This window comes from Xylaria bambusicola (assembly GCF_022495145.1).
Source record: "Xylaria bambusicola strain CBS 139988 unplaced genomic scaffold F5B22scaffold_6, whole genome shotgun sequence".
Lineage (NCBI taxonomy): Eukaryota > Fungi > Ascomycota > Sordariomycetes > Xylariales > Xylariaceae > Xylaria > Xylaria bambusicola.
This window is the reverse complement of record NW_025953559.1, coordinates 667,972-680,823: the sequence shown is the minus strand read 5'-3', so window position 1 is coordinate 680,823 and position 12,852 is coordinate 667,972. Positions and strand designations below refer to the sequence as shown.

Here is a 12,852-nt window from a genome sequence, read left to right as displayed (position 1 = left end):
TGATGTACAGTGCTAGAAGCGATGTTAGATCCAGTCCCATACCTCCAGCACTCTTGGTAGTAGGTATACGATATTCGGTATATTAGTAGGCATTTTCATACTTAGCAAAATATACTCACGCGTATATAAAACTAATGATCGATTTGTTCTGTGGGTACCTGTCCAAGTATGTAACTACCTGCTATGTACTATGTATGTAAGGTACCACAAATGGGCGTTGTGTGCCTGCCTAGGTACTTACTTAAGTGTAACCCCCAGATTATCGTCTTCGTTACCTATAAATCTTGGTCCGTTTTTTGAGATTCCTAACGGCCGAGGAAGCTCCCTTCTGCCTACCTACTTACACTACACACACTAGACAGATTGCTAGTACTTACTACATAGGTAGTTTACTGTAAGTACTATGTAGATAGCTTCTGTACATAGCTCCTCCCTTACAGTAGGTATGTAAAACCGGCTTGTCTGCTCAGTGGGCCCGCGGGGTCCCGGGTGGTCTTAACTTAAGTAGGTACAGTAGGTAACTTGGAAGGTAGTAAGCACACTATTCATAGTCGTGCAGAGTCGTGCTAGGTACAGATACGTACTTCCGGATGAGAATGGCGGTGATTCCTAGCCAGGGCAGGAGCAGGGAGGGGTGCCCACCCCTTTCGCTCCTTCGCTATCCTTACTTCCAGAAGTACCCAGTACTACAATAGTAGGTGAGTAGGTACAAGCAAAGAGCCTGCTAATGTAAGTGGCTAACGTAAGTAGCAACCCCGAATCGGGTCCAACGTCTGTTGGCTCACATCTCATGATGGCCTCGTTCCCTCTGGCTACAAAGTAAGCAATTGCCAATTGGTGCCTGAGGACTGCACTGCGCAATGATGCATCATCGTATGTTTTATGGTCCGTCTGTTCCTTGCTTACAGTACCTCGCCGAGACTGCATACACTACACTGCATGGCTCAGATGTTATGCTATGTAAGTTGCTCCTCTGCGTGACACCTAAGAGCTGCATTGCAACATCAGTCCCGTCAGCCAACGGCGTCGCGTGCAACGCGCTTGCACTAGTATGCGGCTCCCACAGCGGTGGATACAGCACCTTCTGACCATTTAGTTTCATGCCTTTTGAGAGAGAGAAAAACAACTAAAACTTGGAGAGGGCAGCACAGGGACGGCCAGCCGCAACGCAGTGAGACATATCATAATCTCTCGATCCCATGAGGACACGAAATCTTGGTCACTGATACACATTCCCGCTCAACGGGACGAGATATGTCGTTGGCCGACATTTTATGCAGAACAAAGCCGTCGTCCGAGCCTGATATCTCGTATTAGGTCCTGGCTCGTACAGTATAGGCGAACCACGGCTTTGGTGCCAACAGAGCTGCTACTTACCCTACTTACTTAGTAAGGAAGGCGATGATTACTTATACACACTCACGCACACACGGTTCACCCGTCAATTCAAGCCAGCCAGCACAGCTTATCAGCCACCAACGACTAGCACAATGACGAGTTTTGAAGTTTCTTGCATCGCGTGCCCACCTCTGCCCACCTCATGCTGCCTCCTCCACTGTGGCTTCCTTGCTCTACGGCACCGGCGCCGCCAAATTCCAGCTGACAAAGCGGCAATAGACGCACACAACAACTGTGAAATCCCGCGCGGATCTAAAAGTAGAAGGCGAATAATTTCCAGAAAATGGTAGCGTAGCAATACAATTAAACTGACCCGGTGCAATGTCGATCCTGGAACAGGCACCTTGGCATCCAAGGGTGGGGAATGGCAGGCAGCTTGCTTACTTACACTACACTAGGTACGGTAGTGCAGACGCCATCGAGAATGTTGCTATCGCTATGCCATACCCCAGTGGCTTGCAAGTCGAATGAAAGACACATTATCGGCATTTTGTCTGAGACAACAATCCTGTCATCCCCTCCTGGGGCAGTACTGCGGATCGCCTTAGCGAGCGATCTGTTCAGGTACCAGCAAGTACACTACACTTGTAATTGAAAGGAAGACTTGGTAATTTGGATAAGGTTCCACACTTTTGACATCTTTATCCTCCCCACCACCCCTGAGTTCAAGATGATCGTCGAGCATGGATTAGGTAGCTACATGTAGCAAGACAAGGCACAGCTTGGACCCTTGCTCCCCCATACTTGGTCCGCTGACCGTCTCTTAACCAACAGCTTTTGCTCTTGAGTCTTGATATGATAGGTCGTTCTTATACCGCCATTCCGTCTCGATTAGGCCGCCGCCCCTAGGTTTTATACACAATCCCATTATATTTCTCGAGGGACTATTGTCATGTATATGTGCTGGCAGTCTGTGGGTTCGAGTTAGAATTACCTACTTAGACTTGCTGCCGAAGAACGGTTCTGACGCACTTCAAAAGAGATAGTAAACATCTCTGCGTGGTTCATGGGCGCCGAGCTGCTCAGAGCTCTTTATCCGAATCTCACGATTATTGACGGTCCGACGGCATCACGAATCTAAGCGAATAGCATAGGCGAAGATGGAACAGAACACTCAAGGCGCCGAACTCCTGATCGATTTCTCCTCAAATCTACCCGAGATGCTTGCTGTGGATTTGGAACAGTCAAGCGAGATATTTCAGTCCAGACAGCTCACTGCTGGTGCTCCCGCGCCCTGGCTAGCCGATGATGGGGCGAGGAGGCAGTATTCGCCCGAGAATGACGCGAGCTATGTCAGCTCTGAGTCTCCATCTCAATCCGGAGATACCTTGCCAAACTCCAAACAACAGCAACCAGCCCACCAGAAGTACTTTGATATCTTTGCGCCGTTAGATTTCAATGCTCCTAAGCATGATAGCATTTCCAGTAGTCACTCCTCACAAAAGTCAGAACCTCCTCCACTCAGTACGCGAGAAGAATCAGTGCTTACTGTCGACACCTTATTCGAACCCGAGAAGAACCCGTCACCTACCTTTCTCCATCTTTCGCCAACATCAGATTGCAATGCCCAAATGAGCTGGATAGATCTTGATATCGAAGATACTTCCCCAATTACACAACGAAGAAGAAGCAGCATGTCAGATTTCCCGAAATATTTGCACCAGCTGAGGGGTTCAATGGAGGCCAGCGTAAAGACGATAAGGCCCCGAAGAAGCATTGATGCTACTGAGATATCGGTACATCCAGTTAATGGTAATCCGCTCAACTACCCAATACAGATCCCAAGACGACGCTCGTCCCTACAATATCAGGAGACACAAGCAGTCGCACCGCAGTCCAGCCAGCATCTTGGTCGGGGGAGATATAATCGTGATGCGTCTTACTTTGCCTCACATGGGCTCTTCAATAACGAATCGCCCTTCGCCCATGGAAAGGAAGCGAACACCACATCCCGCCAGTACGAAGATGATTGCGATCCGGTATCCCCAACATTCAAAAAAGACATGCCTGATATACCAAGTACGGATGAAAATGATAGAGACAGAATCATTGCATCTGCCGCAGTTGGTTTCAATGAATGGCTCGACTCTGATATAGCTCACTTCGCCAGCGAAGATCAATTTCTACCACGCCCACTACCACATAATGTGCAAGAGACAATCAAATTCTTTGTAACAAAATTTCCAGAACCAGTGCTTCTTTGCGATAGTTTGCTGATTGAAAACATCCGCACTCTTACTCAACAAGTACGATATAACACCAATGAACCAAAAATTGAGCATACTATGAACTCAGGACAGCAATCCAACAATCAGCAACCATCCAAGAGGTGGAAATGGTTGCACTCTTCGGCGAACGCGACGGAACAACAAGATCGGCCAAGTACATTTGTCGATGTAAACAAACGTGGATGGGACGTGATGAAGAAGATTTTCCCCAGTGGAAGCGATGGTTTATGCGAGGCTCTATATGCTTACGTGCTGGTGTATAATTATATCACATTACTTTGCTCGCGCTCCCCGTTGCATGCAGTGGATTCATCCCGACCAACAACACCCTGGACAGGAGCAAGGCCCGAAACAGCAAAATCTAGTACTTCTTGCGAATTTAAGATGTACATGTCGACTCCACCCCAGCCCTCGGTGACCGAGAACGGAATTCCACGGAAAGCGGCTTGTATACTAGGCATGAAGGGAGAAGACGTCTTTGGACCCTCAATAAGTCCTACGCAACGGCCGCCATCCGGGGGTAGCGAAAGTCGTACATCTACTTTTACTAGCCTAAGGGGCATACCATCCCTATTGTTCAACGGAACAGGTCCGGCGCACCAACGACAGAGTGAAAGCAGAGGCGCCACTCCCACAGGTCAACGAAGTAACTTCAGTAGACCTGCGACACCTTCAGTAGGGCTAATGGGTATGCGATCCACAACATCAATGGGGTCACATACGACAGACCAAGGCAAGCAGCTGGCCGAGCTTCGGCACGGGGTTGCCATGTGCTGTGCTAGGCTCACTATTACACTCCATCGTGCAGATCTAACTATCACAAATCGTAAGACCGACAAGGACTGTAAAGTAGACCCATCATTTATGCGATCGTTGTGTGAAAACGTGCGAATTACCGAGGAAGCGATGGCACGCTCACGCTCAGGATGATTGGGTCTTTCTTGTCTTAGCTGCGATACACGCTGACGAGCAAGGATTATTATGAAGACACCAACGCACGAGACATGGAATTGTATTGCACCCAGTAAAGACCAAGATGGACAAGTATCAACAGCTCAAAGACCGCCGCGACGTTCAGATAGTGACAGTTCTCGACGGCGTCATGACAGTCAACGATCTGTTTATTACTTGCCACTTCACTTCGATGAGCCAGAGTTCTTTCATATCTATTTAATGATGTCTACATACTGGTCTTCGGTATCCTCACATTCCCTCCTGGCTTTTCGGAGTTCTACTTCTCATTCATCGCATTCATTCCAACGGCTCGGGAAAGGAGATCAAGAACCACGCAGCGCGATGGTTTATCAAGTTTCCCTATCTCACCTCGCCTTTTTCTCTCATCGTATTACTTACCGACCTTTTAATACAGGGTTCACGATGAGAAAGGGGGGCGTTACAAAAATAGAGGATAGTAACACGCTTGCTTTCGCATTGGAGTCAAGGGAAAAGGGGGAAGGGGATAAGAGCATCAGCGAGGAAGCAAGGCGTCCACTCTCTTTCATACGCATACTCTTCTCATTAATACCTTCTCGATCGCTCGTTCAATTACAAAGGGTCTGGAAGAGAAAAAAGCAAGCATAAATGTCTTTCGAGTGGGTCGAATAGACATCTGGTGTTTCGGGGGTTATGATATTATATATATACTTAAATAGATTGCACAGGATGTAGCGAGCGTATAATACCCCCTCCTTTCGTATAAGGCTTCTCATTTATTTATTTATTCATTTATTTATCTGTTTATTTTATTAATACCTGGTCCGTCTTCCTTCGCTGCAAACGTGATTAATCTATTTCCTTATACGTTGCATTATTTCATTTTCTCGGAGAAGAGAAACAAGGCAAACCTGATGCTGCTCATATTAGATTATAGATGAATGTGTGAGTTGAGAACGAAATGATATCGCTGCATGGCCTGATCTATCCTTTGCCTCGGTGGTTTGATAGCATAGGTATGTTCCTGGGCAACTAATAACCTCGAGTTACCGCACATATACATGACGAACGAAGAGTACTCACAAGTCCGGAGATGAAATGCACAATAACGAGCTTCAACATGGCGTATTGATGTTTGGACGAAAGTTGGAAGGGAAGTGTAAGTAAGTATTGAACAATTGGCGTGCTTCTACGCCGTTTGCTTTCAAATTCTCTTGCTACCTAATGTAACACATATAGATAACATGATCTTAGGTAACAATGTGGAGTAAACAGCTATTTGTTATGCTTGTATGGGTATCCTATATAGTAACCTGCTCAATAAACTTGAAATTTTGCTACCACAACCAGTTCAGTGTCTTTCTGTGAAATCGTCTATGGTGGATAGCCCGCCTGACGCCATGCCGTCACTTGGCATGCGCCACGTCGAGCTGCCCAGGCGGCTATCTGGGTACGGGGGGGAGTCCGGGCGCGGTAGATTCTCTATGGTGGGGGCCGCGAGCCGTCCGTGCATGCTCAAGGCCTTCGCGTGAGCGTTGCTCAGACCTAGAAGGCCCGCCGTGACGAGGAGAAGTCCGAGGAAGATGATGGAGCCGATCTGCGACAGGTTGCCGCTGAATGCGGCGACGAGGTATACAGTTAGCTTCGCCGCGGCCTCGAGATAGCCCTCGACGTGTGTTTGGTCTCTTAACCATGACGTCGTTGTAATGGCTTGCAGGTCTGAAGTCAGACCGCGCAGCGCAACGACCCGGCCGCGACCGAGGTCGACAACGTACTCTGTTAGCGCATCCTGGTTGTCTGGATCCGATCCGGGTGCACCTGGGATGGGCTGGGGCTTTTTGGGCCAGTTCGTCCGTTGTTTAATGATCCAAATATTCAGAACGCGGGATAGCATAAGCCCAAGTAAAGCAGCAACACCCCACCCTAGATTCCCTTTATTAGTGAAAAGACAGGTAGTAGTATCAAGATGCGGGATAGACTTGGGAAATCGCCGAAGAAGAATAGAGAAAAGGAAAGAAAATGAAGGAGGATAAAAGAGATTGGCTAAAACACACATTCACGCAGCAGAACCATGAACACGAAGGCAATGATTGTAAGTACTGGGCTTGCTAGGTATAGCACCTGCGAGATCCAGCCGATACTAGCTTCCTGGTCACGCCAAATGGCACTGCGCTGTCCGAAACTGCGCCTCTTGGCTCGATCGTTGCCGTAGGGGAAATACCTGCGTTGCGGTATCCTGCCAACGTCGACGATGATGCGTTGGCCAGCCCTACCGACGCGCTCCAGATACTGTAGCGTGGCGGTGTTGGCGATGGCGTACCTAGACGTCTTCCCATCCACCGACTCCACGGCGCTGAAGGGGGACGGGATCTCGTTGAGCACGGCATCGGCTGCTTGCTGGTAGTGCAGGCCCGGGGCTAGCAGGAGAACGTCAACCCAAGAGGCGCCCGAGATCCTTGTCCGTTGTGCAATGGTGCTGAGGTCGGCCAGCGCAAGAAGGCCGGCCGCCGAGATGTCTACATTGGGGATCGGTGTCTGCGACCAGTTTGGAAAACCTTGAGCCCGCTTGAACAGGTGCTGGTTGGGTGTGTGAGTTTATATTATTCTCAAGGTGATTTGGCTCGGATATAACGCCATTTTTACTTGCCTCCATGGTTTGTCCGGAGGAGTAGTTGATTTGTAGACTGCTCGCCTATGTCGTGATTGGATGGAGGCAAGGGATCTTGGTTGGAGAGTTCAACAGAGACAGGTCACGGTGCACAGAGGCGTCTACCTAGTTGGGGTGAATCTGCAATACAGAACCCCTAGTTCGTACGCATGTTGGAGTAGGGGTAGGGAGTGATGGTGTGACTAAGGGATAGTCATATCATAGCAGAGAATCCAGGATATTTTCAAGTCCAGCAACGAAAAGATGAGTCGAAACGGGGAAAGATGCGGGTGATGTGAAGGTATTTTACCTACCACTCACAGGCCTGGCAGCTTGAGTTGGGGAAATACCTTGTGATAAAGTCCATTTGGTTGCCTAGAGCAAGGTAAAGACTCTCCCCGCAGGGATAGACATACTTACATACAGTATTTACTCATAGTACATCCCTAGGTAATCTGTCTACTACCAAGGCTTAACCTTGCTCGTATCATCCGGGGAAGATCCTCCCTTACCGATGGCGTTCTCGTCTTGATATCTCGTCTTGACAGTAACAGACAAGCCGAGAGGATGGGCAAGACAAGACAGCCACGGGCCAATGACAGACAGCGCTGCTAAAGTTGAACATGACATTGGCGGGGAGGTAGGGTAGGACGACATTCCCTGGTGAGTATTACTAGTCGACCCCGTAATATAGTACTGTGTAGTTGGTTGTTCTCGGTACGACGCTGGCTTGAGCTGACACAAAGGGTTTCGGAGGGACAGAGGGGATCGGGAGACTTGATGGCATATCCCATGAACAAGTCCAGTGACTTATGAAGTATTTTACCAATTTGCTCCATCAACTTCCGCCGACTTGCAACACACATACACATCATACACATTGTACATACTTACATGTAAGGTGTGCACGTGCACCGACGTGGGGCCGCTTTTGGGGAGTGTGGGTGGGAGGTGGGCTGCATGATGCTTTGTATCTACCTAGGTACCGTTACATACCGGTAGTAGGTACCTACCTACCCATAACTGGAGGCCGGGGTCCACTAGAAGCCGCTACAGCGCCGGTAGGTATTGGTACCTAGATTACCTATCGCCTACCTAGGTACCTTCTTTAGACTTGTAGGTACTGTTGAGCGAAGGGATTGGCAATGGATTGTACGATGTTGTAGAGTAGATAGAAGTTCTAGGTTAGGTACTGAAGGAATCCACTATGAGGGGTAATATAACCACGCCCACCATACCTGCCAACAGTACCGGATGAGTCTGGATGGATAGAGGCGTCATTCAGTCATGTTGTTCTTCAGCCTACCTACTACGTATCTGTACGTACATAGGTACCATGCGAGTATGTAGCTAGGGAGCGCAAGCGGGGGGTAGGAAAGTTGACTAGAGCTTGCATAATCGATAAGAGCTTCTGTATATCCTTGGTACAGCACCAGCAGCACCAGCACCGTAGGCAGATCGACGTAGACGCTACCTACCTACCCTACCGGTACGGACGGTACCTACAACTACGCTTCTTTCGTCTGAACTTCACTGTTGGCGAAGTCTGGATGATACCAGCAACGTCGCACATCAGATACGCCATGAACCCCATGTTGTTGATGTTGATATGGCTTCACTAGTACCCGAACCAACGTATACCGTCTTCATCCGTCTCCCCTTTCCTCGGGGTGACTTCGTGGACCCTCCTCCTGTACGTAGCGTAACCTCCCTCCCATTGTGTCGTCCCATCACAACACTCATCATATTGTAGGTGAATTGGGAACCCTCGAAAGATGAAGCGCTATGGAGTATTGTGTCAAAGCTCTCTAAGACAGAGATAGACTGTAGGTCTAGGCCCCTCGTTCGAATCGTCGTGTTCACACCGAGTCATCACACGCTAATCTAATGACGCCCAAGGGAACGAAATGCAAGCCCCTCTTTTGCTTACCATTTAACGGCATACTAACCTCCCGCAGTGCCGCCAAGTTCGAAGTCACCGTTGACTTTCTCCTCCAACAAGTTGCCTGGCTCACCGAGCGTCATGCCTCCCAGGTGCGAGCCCAGATGCGCAAGGCTGCCGCCGCTGCCAAAGTCTCGCCGGCACCATCCCCCCAGCCACAATCCCTCGAGGGCGGCTTTTCGGCCGATCCTCCACGATATGTCGGTTCTACCGGGCAACCTCGCGCGCCTTCTTCCACCTCCATCCGCAGGGACTCGCCCCTACCGCGGAACGAACAGAACACCCCGAGCTCATCCATGAGAAGCACTCCGCGGCCTGTCCCGACAAGAAATTCATCAACAAATACCGCCTCATACACAACAAGAAACCTCGGCGGCGGTACGAAGGGGTCTAGCAAGTCTGGCACTGATCTCCAACGGCGGCTGACGTCTCTACCCATTACCACCAACGTAGACGACCAGGATGACAAAGAGTACCAAGAGACTGATCCGAATTCGCCCGGTCCGGCCGAGTCGAGCTCTGCAACTTCATCTTCATCGTCAAGCCCCGCACAGTCAAGGATCATCCGTCGTCCGCCACGATGCCAAGGTAATGAGGGCCCGTCGTTCGCCGGCGACGATGATGACGAAGACGAAGACCCGGCCTTTCTTCCTTATCGGCCTCAAAATAGTGGCGCAACGAGTGGTCAATCCGACTTAGGCGCGACATTGCGCGGCGATACCAGGGACTCGGGTAAAAGAACCGTTAAAGGGTCAGGCCGAGATCACATTCATCACTCACAGACTTCGGATTCTTCCGCTAGTTCTGCTCCAGTGTCGAGGAGCACCCATGGGAGGCGAATTAACGGTCCCCTGTCACCGCGCCGGACACTAGAATTGGCAGGTCGTAGCCCAGGTGGTAAAGCGAAAACATATTCTCGAGATAGCGACGGAACTCCCAGCATGGGAAGCAGCTTTAGCGACCTAGACGGTATGTTTGAGTTTGACCTTACTCCTATGCTTAGGCTAAACATATAATGCTAGATGCGTCCGTGACCCAGTCAGCTTTGGAAGAAGCGCTTGCAAGTAGGATGCAAGACGGTGGCACAATCAGCAGCCTTCGGGGAACACTTAGCAATGCATTCCGGAGCAGGTACCAGGGTAAACCAAGTAACAATCCTTGATTGTCAAGTGAGCCATGGTTGTGTCGCTCTAGTACTGGGTAAATGTTTGGCGTTTAGCGATTATCAAGACGTTATTCAGGGTATGGGTTTGGGTTTGGTAATCTGGCGTTTAGGATGGATGGTATTATGAAATTATCAATGCAACGAGTCTGGAGAATTCTACTGCAGTTATCATAAGCCATTAGTGGCTAACAATCAATGTATTCTCTTTGATCAATCCTTATCTCTGCCGGGAAGTTTATGTCGGCTCGAGCAATCTATTATGTGATACGCAAACAAGATTCTGGGGCACACTTAATTACAGCTTAGAAAATGGATATCATATCATATGTGTATGCATTTATTGGCTATTCTAAACATTCGGGTGGAAAAAAAAAAAAAAAAAAAATCATAAACAAAAACAAAACAAATACTCGCGGATAACTCCGGCTACCAGCCTTATGCACTGATCACTAGCTCTATATTCTCTCTTACTTGCATTTGGTATCTCGGCTTATAACTGCGGCTTCGAGGGGCCCGTCGGACATTGATGATGGAGGCACCCGTTGGCCGGATCAGGGTGAAGGGGCCGGGGAAAGCATTCAGCATTGTGGTGAACTGGGCATTTTGCGCCAATTCTGGACTTACGCTGTTCATGGGGGAAGTCCGCACCGCTTGAATCATTGTGCTCACCGTAGTCTCTAGTTTGTTAAAGGTCTCTCTGAGAAACGCGTTCTGCGTGCGTGCTTCTTCGAGGAGCGACTTTATTGTCGGGATCAAGTCGTTGGCGTACGGGCCGTCGACCGACGCGAGACCCCGGTGATTCGGCTGGTGTCGCGCGTCGAGGATCGCTTGTTTGGCTGTGAACCCCCGTGCTTGGTGGTAGGCCTGGCTAGCCAGGGTCTGCTTGCGCGAGGCCTCGAGGACTCGGACGCGCCAATTGACGATCCCATTGATGAACCCTGCGATATATGCGAAGACGGGCGGGAGCCCGATTCGAAGCCCCGTGTTCTGCCCGCTGTTACTGACGATCTCCCGACCCTCCTCGGGCGTGAGGAGGTATGTCTGTTCGAAAATGGCACGATCTTGGGCGGTATACCCGATGCCTTTATCCATGCGGAATTCTACGAGCTTCGAGTCAGCAACAACATTTGACTCGTGAATCATCTCGTTGGCGGCGTCGCCTTTGATGCGACGATGGCCCATGCTGTAAGTTGGTCCCATATTCGGGTCGTCCCTTAACAAATGATTCATAAATCGATACCGCACTTCTCCCCATGACCGCGCCATATGCATGATTTCTTCAAGCGTGTAATTCTTATCGCCAAAATCCCGCCCTAGATTCCGCCGGTACAAATCGCCCAAGACATCGGTGAGCTCACCTGAAAAAAGCGTGCGGGCCAGGCGAATCAATTCATTGTACTCTGCGAGTATTTCACCTGCGGCCGAATTGCCCAGTATATCGATACGCCTCTTCTTTGTGTCGGGGGCGTCGGGACTGATGTAATCTTGATCAACCTTTGAGACCCCTTTCATGGCCTCTAATAGTTGGGCCGCAATACTGCTTTCGTCGATTATGCCTGGTGAGTTCTCTAACATGTTGACGAATTGGCTCCATTTTTTCTGGTTTGCTTCAAGATCACGCAAGAAAAGAAGAAGGGAGCACTTCGAGCTATCACTTTCGAATTCCGAGCCGTTCTCCTCGCCATAGGGGGGGAGGTTTTGCCAACGCGAAGACTTTCTCTTCAAATTATTGGTTTGCGGAACTGTAACCATCTTCACTTATTAGGGCTTGTTTGCTTTGAGTTTCTGTCTCGCACTAGGGTTGGCTATCGGCTGCTGGCGGATCTGCACTATTGGTTTGTTTGCGGGGTGTCCAACTCATGGATATCGCGTCGTCAACATTCGTATGGGGACAATTCACTTGCAGAGTCTTATATATGATAGATGCGGCTCCTATCACACCGCCAAAGACTGGTCTACAATGCTAAACACTCGTAGCATCCATGCTTCAAAGGAAGCGTTCGAAATTCTCCTAAAGAGCTGGTAAACTTGGCTCTTTGATCGAGTCGACATGAGACAGAACATGGGCCTTGTTCATTGAGTTGACTAAGAATGTGTTGACAATCCATTGTTTGTTCACTATTGTGAAATATGCATAACAAACCGAGTGCCTTCTCAGGTTCTTTATAGTGGATGAAAGTCACAAAGAGGGGCGGAGAGAGAGAGCAGATTAAGGCTTCATGTAGCGTCTCTCATAGCAGAATAACACTCAAGTGTGGTGATGACTGTTGTATTTATAGAGGCCTGACTGACTGACTGGGTTGTAACTATCTAGGATCTGCTAGGACTCAGGACTCAGGAGTACTGTTGCCCATCATTCGATGCTCACGTTTTTCAAAGAGAGAAAGAGAGACGAGAGAGAGAGATATCCAGCTATCAGCATGCTAAGTCGGATATTTATTACGGGCTAGGAGCGTTTGTATGCCGATCACTCACATTGCCGAAGGAGTCATTCGGCTGGCATGCGACGCGAGACTCGGGACTTCGGGACCAGCCCAAT

At 49.3% G+C, this 12,852-nt stretch overlaps 4 protein-coding genes across 4 annotated transcripts; 2 read left to right on the top strand and 2 right to left on the bottom strand.

Moving 5' to 3' along the window:
• The first annotated feature begins 2,214 nt into the window (after window positions 1–2,214).
• Window positions 2,215–4,829, top strand: F5B22DRAFT_464871 (uncharacterized protein). The gene is made up of 2 exons (XM_047972097.1): window positions 2,215–2,321; window positions 2,385–4,829. The coding sequence occupies exon 2, from the start codon at window positions 2,499–2,501 to the stop codon at window positions 4,554–4,556; it is 2,058 nt and encodes a 685-aa protein (XP_047834236.1). The 5' UTR covers window positions 2,215–2,321; window positions 2,385–2,498; the 3' UTR covers window positions 4,557–4,829.
• A 793-nt stretch (window positions 4,830–5,622) lies between these two features.
• On the bottom strand, window positions 5,623–7,514 carry F5B22DRAFT_464804 (uncharacterized protein). The gene is made up of 3 exons (XM_047972096.1): window positions 7,207–7,514; window positions 6,614–7,136; window positions 5,623–6,482 (listed from the first exon to the last, which is right to left on the bottom strand). The coding sequence occupies exons 1-3, from the start codon at window positions 7,210–7,212 to the stop codon at window positions 5,911–5,913; spliced, it is 1,101 nt and encodes a 366-aa protein (XP_047834235.1). The 5' UTR covers window positions 7,213–7,514; the 3' UTR covers window positions 5,623–5,910.
• A 1,012-nt stretch (window positions 7,515–8,526) lies between these two features.
• On the top strand, window positions 8,527–10,645 carry F5B22DRAFT_593336 (uncharacterized protein). The gene is made up of 5 exons (XM_047973992.1): window positions 8,527–8,899; window positions 8,960–9,032; window positions 9,106–9,115; window positions 9,165–10,117; window positions 10,171–10,645. Exons 1-5 carry the CDS (start codon window positions 8,816–8,818, stop codon window positions 10,308–10,310), a joined length of 1,260 nt encoding a protein of 419 aa, XP_047834234.1. The 5' UTR covers window positions 8,527–8,815; the 3' UTR covers window positions 10,311–10,645.
• A 33-nt stretch (window positions 10,646–10,678) lies between these two features.
• Window positions 10,679–12,465, bottom strand: F5B22DRAFT_593332 (uncharacterized protein). Its single transcript, XM_047973991.1, has one exon. It carries the CDS (start codon window positions 12,063–12,065, stop codon window positions 10,749–10,751), a length of 1,317 nt encoding a protein of 438 aa, XP_047834233.1. The 5' UTR covers window positions 12,066–12,465; the 3' UTR covers window positions 10,679–10,748.
• Between the last annotated feature and the right edge of the window lie 387 nt (window positions 12,466–12,852).